Source organism: Porites lutea, chromosome 9, assembly GCF_958299795.1.
Source record: "Porites lutea chromosome 9, jaPorLute2.1, whole genome shotgun sequence".
Classification (NCBI taxonomy): domain Eukaryota; kingdom Metazoa; phylum Cnidaria; class Anthozoa; order Scleractinia; family Poritidae; genus Porites; species Porites lutea.
In genome coordinates, this window is record NC_133209.1 from 29,378,179 (window position 1) to 29,386,573 (window position 8,395).

At 38.2% G+C, this 8,395-nt stretch overlaps 1 protein-coding gene across 1 annotated transcript in view; it reads left to right on the forward strand.

Annotated features, from left to right (window-relative positions):
- Positions 1 to 1,562: 1,562 nt before the first annotated feature.
- Positions 1,563 to 8,395, forward strand: part of LOC140947849 (voltage-gated inwardly rectifying potassium channel KCNH6-like) — a 16,953-nt gene continuing 10,120 nt past the window's right edge. The window contains exons 1-2 of the mRNA XM_073397048.1: positions 1,563 to 1,944; positions 7,373 to 7,795. Coding sequence (XP_073253149.1) covers positions 1,873 to 1,944; positions 7,373 to 7,795 — 495 coding nt within the window. The 5' untranslated portion in view covers positions 1,563 to 1,872. The remainder of the gene's footprint in view (positions 1,945 to 7,372; positions 7,796 to 8,395) is intronic.

Consider the following 8,395-nt stretch of genomic DNA (forward strand, 5'->3'; position numbering starts at 1 on the left):
AGGCTAAGAATCAGTTAAAGGCGAATATCCCAAGCTAAATCAGTTTGTAAGTGGAGTAAATGGTAGCAATAAACTTCGAAAGAAGTGCATTATTATAAGTGAAATACAATTAAGTAAACTAAACTGATAAAATAACGGTAGGACATGTTAATGCATTAACCATAGACTGTGACGAAGATCAGCGAAGTGATTTTACGTATTACCTCGCTAACAAATTTTACTTTGTAGCTTCTAAAGTAGACTTTGCGCATGTGAAAGGTGCTGTGAATGTGTGTCCATGCATGCAGTGACGCCCACTCAGTGCTAATTGACCTAATCGGCGCATCGCGATTCTGGAATCCAAGAAAAGTTGCTCGTGGAAACCAGAATAAAGCTCAAGGAATCCGGAATCCCACGAACCATTAGAATCCGGAATCCAAGTTCCACTGACAAAAACTGGAATCCAGTGCGTGGAATCCGGAATCCACGGCGTGCAATCCATAATTCAAGACTGTCTTGGATTCCTTACATCGGGGACGAGCTAATTGTTTTGTACATTTATATGTCTTACAACGGTTCGTTGCAACACGACTCACTCAGAATAGCTAATTCAATCCTTGCTTGGTCCTTTTGGATTGGGGTCTTAAAGCCTGATCTGTAATAGCTAAAATAGCCCAAGAATCTGCCACCTAATCTCTTATCCAGTGTCTTCTGGCGTTTTGGTCAGCGGGGCAACTCCACATGAATGATCCTTCTATAGATAAGCCATAGCAGTCGGTAGTCGAAATGAGTAAGATTTATGAGTCTTCGCTGGTCTTCCAAAGGTGATTCTTTCTGACTTTTACCCGCTTGGTTGCGATCATTTGATAGTCTGGTAAATACAAGGATCTTGCGTCGCAATCTCGTGCGCTGGACATAAAGATCGCCGAGGAGTTCGCGACTGTGACGAAGTTCATTCTTGAGTCTTCTGGAGTCTAAGGAAATGGTTGAAATGGGACGTTTTAAGTAATAGCCAATTATAACACAAGCTTAATTTTGCCGGACAATCAAAGTTAGTAAATCGTTTTTCCCTGTTTTGTAAAGTACTTTTCAGCGTTTGCCCGTCTAATTCTCGAATTAGAAAGGTATGGTTGCATAGAAAAATTGCGTTTTGTTGATATTGTTAACTTGTCTATTTTTATTCATTAATGGTTATCATGTAAGCTTACATATTTCTATCTATCACAGGTGTTTTCCCGATCATCTCTTAAGACTTCCTTTTAGTTAAGGCTACCCTATAAACTTGATTTAAAATCACATTTTGTAGGGTTGAGTCCGTCTTGAAGTATAAATTTCATTAACAATCGGCTTTCATTAATAATTTTTCCCTTCATTTTGGGCGAAGTTGATTTCCACCTGGCGTTTTACTTTATTTACAGTTATATTCATTTCAGACAGTGTTTAAAGGACTATATATGGAATGGGTCGGTCATCGTTTAAAACACGTTAAGAAAATTGTTTGAAATTTCGTAGCAAAAACTGTTCTTCAATGCTAAACGAATCTCAAAACATTCAAAATAGTTCTTTTCGTTACGTATCCCGCCTTGACAAGTGGAAAAACCGCGGTCTAGACAATTATGGCACTGTCACTTCGGGGAACAAGGATTGTTGTCCGTTTCTCGTTTAAAGGAATGTTTTCGTCCGTCGGAGGAAAAAAAGAAATTTATAAATTATTCCCACTGCACTTGAAGGAAGCGCGCGAAGATAATATATTATGACGTCACAGACTGTGGCGTCCAGCGGATATCCTGTTCAGAGGTCGTGTAACATCCCTGAAAAGCACCAAAGGTTTCGAAGACGGCGAGCGATTCGCGGATGAAAATCAGAGCCTAAATTCTAGCCGAGAAGCCCAATATGTCTTTGTCTCGTCGCCTTTTAAGCTCCCGCAATGCCTCATTCGCGCCACAGTTGGGAATTAAAGGCCTGGTAAGTTAATTATTCAACACAAAAATTTTACGAGTCGAAGCAATATATAATCATAACGTGCGACACGGCTTACGGTTGTCGTATCCAGTTTTAGCTTCACGAATAAATGCTTTATGAAAAATAAATTTTTAAATTTTATTTTCAAAGAATAAAGACCTACGAGTAGTAATTTTAGAAAGCAGTCCTAAACGCCGTCTTTTCTGCCTCAGCTGGTTGTAAATCGTTGCGGTCAGGAGCGAGATTAGAAAAAAGCACATCACAGCACTCAGCTTTATGCCAGTCTTGACATTTCATTATTTTTTAACCGAACTGTTTGCCTTAATGGAATTTTCAAGATCTCGTTGCATTCCTCGGAAACCACACAGCGAGTCCTTTTGACGGTCAAGGAAATACTTTCAGAAAAGGGGTAGTTATTTTTACTTATAAACTAATAAACCTTGCTTAAAGAGCTAAAATAATTTATCTGGATTCTCTAAACAAGCCCCTTTGGCAGCGACAAACTCAATAATCGATGCACTTTTATTTTTAGAGAGGACAACAATAATATACATGTATAAGCAGTGCGGGTTTGCTCATTACATATTTTGACTTTAAAAGCAAGCTATGAATATTTTACTGAGGCATCGCCTTAATAAACTTGCTGGGGCGTGTTGTTTTCACTTCAAAATCGTCTTTATAACTGAAGGTCTCAAATACGAATTATCTTGTCTTTCATTGCAAGAAATAAGTTTCCACTTCCCAGTGTTAGAAGACAGTTTTTTATGTGCTCAGTGTGAAAGATTGTCGGAGGTGTTTCGTACTTCAAAGTAAACATTCAACTACTGAATTAAGTTCGACTATCATTAGTCATTCTTCTTCTCGATCATATGATTTTGACCTTTTGTTGAGCCGACTGCAAAAATGACATACTGTATTTTCACATCGATTTTATCTGCCATATTGTTTTCTATAATCTCCAAGTCTGTAACATTCTAGTATAGTAGCCTTCAATCCTGAATTTAATCTCAAGCAATATTATTTTCTTTATCTCGGTTCGTCGTCAGTACACGGTTTGTTAGGCAATTTAGCTATATAAAACCCAAACCAATCTAATGGTCTGTTTGGCTAGCTTTTATATATCCGTCCTCCATTACATATAATTCACTGTTATATTGCTTCTTTTAATCCCAGTTCATTTTTAGCAGCCGTGAACCAGCCAAGACTGATATCATAAACCGCCCTAGATTATTATCTTTTTTATTAGCATTTTTAGCCATAAACTAAACGCCATTTTCTCCTTGACCGACCGAAAACAGGTGCTCGAAGCATCTAGATCAGGCTGTCAATATACAAGAACAATGATTTGCATTTTTTAAAACAATTCAAGATTCGTATACAAACTGAAAATCAACATACAAAGATATACAGTGATAAAATATTTCTTTCTCGAATATTTGCAATAAGGTCAATCGATGCCTTTAGAAAAACCGGTCAGTACAATCACGTATTTTTTCAGGCCCGCTAAATATCTTGCCCATGGTCTTGAACGAGGGATTTCCTTTCAAAGCTCAGCTTACAATTTAAACATACTATCGCATCAGATAAACAGAGATATCGCTAAGCTTTCAGACACAACTATTGTCATTCAAAAAGCTCCTAAAACGCAAAAAAAGGAAGAAGGAAAAAATAAAACAGAAGCGATCATAATTGCCTTTAAATGTTCGAACTCAGGAAGTCAAAAGCACAAGACACATTTGATCTGCAAACACCGGAGCCGACGCGCAATTGAGGCAAATTTTAGGTCAAAACAAATTGATATTAAATTTTGAGAACACAAAGAAAACGAGCCACTTTCTTCATAGCTATTGTTTCAAGGTCCGTAATCAAGATCGCCAATTGTGTTTTAGGTATCTTAATGATTTCGTGTGAGGCTCTTACGAGCGAAGCAGCTTAAAATTGTTAAATTTACGAGCTGATATATAGATTATATTATTAACTTTGTAGAAGAAGATAAGACTCCATTTTTAAGTGTATAATTCAGAGTTGTCCCCGTCACTCAGGGAAAAACAAATACTTTTCAAGGTCAGGGAAAAGTCAGGGAATTTTGTTAAAATTTATAGGAAAAATCTTTCATATTGTTAAAGTCATTGAAAAGTCAGGGAATTCTATATTCCTTGCACTCAAAATCCCGTGAAAAGCGTAAACAGTTTGAAAATGAAGACAAGAATAATCAAAGGGTGCCTAAGGCTAACTTGTGGATTATAAATTACTGTATTTTAAAAATGAAAGCTGATATAATGAACCTGCAATTAGTCCACCGATATATTTTGAGTCTGTCAAGAAATGAAAATATGGTTTTCGAAAAGAAAAAAAAAACGAAAAGGACCAAAAACAAACTGAAAAAAAAAATTCCAATGGCGAGAGACGAAACCCGGACCTCCGAAGTGGAAGGTCAACGGCCATTATCTATTGCGCCAGGACAACTAACATTGAAGACTCGCGTTAAATTAATCATCCACACCACTTTTGCACATGAAATTCTGCCGGTCGACGCTGTTTGAAGCCTGTAGTACTTTATTTATGAAGCCTTGAGGATATATTCGAGGAAAACAAGCATGGTTTTGACAGTTAAAGCCGTACTTTAACTCATTTCGTAGCAGCTTGCGATTCTCGGCGTTTACATGAGGAGAATCAATTACGATTTAGCAGCAGTAAAGATTTCCGTTTTTATTGAACGAAGAAACATTCCATTTCAGAATGATGTTTCACTACAAAACCATGAGATTGGGAGTCTTGACGTTAAAAAATCGTGAGACTCACGTCAGAATCGTCAGCTTGGACCAGCTTGGGAGTCGAAGAGCAATGGCTGATCTTTTCGTCATGTTTTTTGCTTGGACGAGTCAAAAAGCCTCAAAAGTTCATAAACTTCTGTGTCAAAGTTGGCCATAGTGCTAATTTGAAACATTCAAACTCCACATGAAGACCGTGGTCCTGTGACTCCTGTGAAATGTACAAAATCAGAACATCGCGGAACGGGATGGATCTAGGACAGTTGTCGTTTTGAGATCGGGCGCTTTCGTGCGGAACCGACTGATTTACGAATGGAAGGGGTCTACATCTGAGTGAACATTTGCATATCGCAGTGCCCACAATAACTTGTTCCTTACGTTACGCGTAATCCACAAGTTAAAAAAGCCCAAGCAAATGTAAATATGGATTGTTTGTTCGTATTAATCAACTAAAGTCAGGTCGGTGAAAATTCTTTAGACTCCAATCGGTTAAAAGTCACGGAATTTTTTAGTTTCTGATGAGTGGCAACCCTGATTTTAATATATTCATAAAAGAATTAAGAGATAAAAGGAAAAAAGAAAGACTGGCAAACATTCGAGGGCAAAACTCCCTCCTTTTTTTAAAAAATGAAAAAACTCAATCGAAATATAAGACTTTTTCGCCGACGGTCTTTAGCCTCCGACTGAACGTGAAAGTCTACGTGATTTTATAAGGACAAGCATTCGGAGAAAAAAGCCAGTTTTCTCTCGCCTGATGTAAAATCAAGAGACACTTTTCGGGATCAAAGAAGCATTTGATCGAACATGAGGAGTTCCGATCCTCAGAATATAGGTCAATAAGTGGCTGATATGCTCGATGTATTTTTATATTTTCCTTCTTTTTTCTGCTTTTCTATTGTGAACGAAAAGTTCTAACTTGTAAGGGGCTTTTCAGTATCACAGTTACGTCAGGAAAAAAGCTAATTTGACTGCTGTAGGTTAAAATTCTGATCCTGAAAAACACTTTTTGCAATTTTCCGTTAGATTATAATGTTTTCAGTTTAAAATCGCGAAATTCATTTTGAGTTCCCCGTGATCATTTAAAGGGAATGCGTAATCCAACACAATCTTCAGTGTACTGTATTTTCTGATCCAAATATTTTGTCTTAAGTGAGATATCAGTGCTAACGTTGAGTTAGGGGAGGTGTAGGTGGGCAGCTTTCAAGGATCTTTTACTGCCGTATTTTCAATCATCAGTTTGAAAAATGGCATTTGTACCAAGTACCAAGTGTTGGTTTTGAAACGTGACTTCTTTTCGTTTATACCCTGTGATTGCACGAACGTGCTAACGGTTGTTATTATAAATCGATTTATCGTCTACATAAGTGATGATTTTTATTGATAAGCCCACGCTACTTTCCCAGCCCTTTTCTGTTATGTCCGCTCGGGAAATACGTAATAATTTCTAAATCGTTTTCAAGCACGTTTTGATAATTACAAATTTAGCGTTTTCATCTTAGTTATTTCAGTTCTAGTGTAAACTTGATGGTGTTAACTTCTGTCAGCCATTGGGGCTATATTTCTATCTACACTCGTTCTCATCCTCTGTCAAGCTCAGCTTAGCGTTTTGAGTCAAGATAACATTGGTGCGTGTGCAAACCAAATTTGTACCGACTTTGTACAACTTTGTACCGATTTCACAACTTAGGGACCTATTGTCTTGTCAATCGACCCCGTCGATTCTTCCGCATCAAGTTGTTACCTCTGTGCTAGGAACATTGATCTGTGGTTCAATAAATCTCTTCATGTTACTTCCTTCACTTCTCGTCGAGTTCGTTTTATATCGCGCACCATGTTAAGTGATTTACCTGGACTTTTAGGTCTGGTATTCTGTCCTTGTATCCTTGTAAATTACACCAAGTAATGAGAGTCGCTGAGGATTGTACTCGACAAGCACCGACTTTGGGAGTACACACTCATCTTATGACTCTAAAATTTTTCCGCTTTCTTTGCGCGCCGACTGCATAGGAACTTTCCATATTTCTTCATTTCGTGATTCTATTACAGGAAATTCATATGTGCATCATTTCATCTTTATCTTACCCGAACATATCAAGAACCAATTTAACGCACTGCTCTGCTCCTAGTTGACATTCTAGCTCAAATTGTTAGGCGCGCTGTATCGATATCACAGAGCGGGTCAGGGTTCGAGTCCCGTCAAGCCTGAATTTTTTCAGGCTTTCGTTCCGCATCTACATAAGTTGCGTCTTTAATTGTGATAATATTCTTTGCTAATATTACAGATTTTAACCTCCGAATTTAGATGAAGCTTGAATAGTTTGAGTGCATGAAGCGTTCCATCTTGTTTATGTACGAAATGGAGCGAGGAGTAGAAAAAAAAGTGGAGAACTGGGCATGCGCAAGGGAATGTTCTTCTACCCTTTCGAACTTCTGATAAGCCGGATAGCGAGAGAGGTTTATGATGACACCAATGTCTAGAGTGTCCATGGAGTGAAAAGTCATGTCTGTGTACAGAAGTCTTTATATAGTGGGCCCTAATGGACACAACACTAGTCTTTCCCTGGAGTGGTTGATCTTTTCTGTTTGCGATGGTAACACTTCCCTACCCCAAATGCTCAAAATATGCTTAAAATATCAACTCGTATTTTGTTTATTTTCAGGTCATGTCCCTCAGTTCCAGCTCAAATCCTCGACCAGAAACGCATCTTCATCCGTGCACAATCCGACATGATTCCCTCTTCAAAGCAGTGTGGGACTGGCTTATTCTGGCGCTCGTTATATTCACCGCGATAGAAATTCCCTATTCCGTGGCATTCTTAATACCATTACAAGGAAGCAAATGGTCAAACTTCGATAAAGCTACTCCTCTGCTAGTCTTTAACCTTCTGGTGGACGTTATGTTTATAGTTGACATTTTGATTAACTTCAGAACAACCTTTATTAATCCTTCAACCGACGAAGTAGTAAGCGCACCAAGACAAATTGCACTGCATTATTTGAAATCTTGGTTTGTAGTTGACTTTGTAGCCGCCATACCGTTTGAGTATATGGTATTGTCACAAGTTGAAAACAGGGTGGATTCGGTAAGTCATCGTTAATTCTGGAGAAGTCGTTTTAAGGGGCCGGAAAATGACGGCGAAGGGCTGAGAGTACCGGAACCTCTTGTTCAAGGGCCGTTTAGAGCTAAGGCGGGGTTAAATTTTAATCCGGTTTTTTTATTTTGTTCAAAAGCACTTGCTCTGATAATTTTCGCTATTCTAATTAGAGCGTCCAATCATCAAATTGTGGACAAGACGAATTTAACTGAATTTGCTTATTAATCTTTCATGTATCTCAACTCAATTTCGCACTAACCGTGGGCATAGTTAGTGGAGGAGACTGGTTAGGAAAGCCGGCAAACATCAAAGTTGAAAACAACGGTGCTGTAGGTTATGTTGGAAGCTCCCTGACCGTGCGCAATCCTTTGTGTTTTGTTCACAAATTGTGACTGAATAAATTTAACGCGATGTTTGTATTGTCATTAAGTTCAAAATGATAGGAATGCTATTGAACGTAGTACACGGTCAGGTCCAAAAAAGCTAACAAAAAAATATATCAGAAGAGTCTAACGGGTTTCATAAGCATTCCATTTTAATACTGAACTATGCCCTGGGTTATCTTAACCCAGCTTTGAACAACCTGGT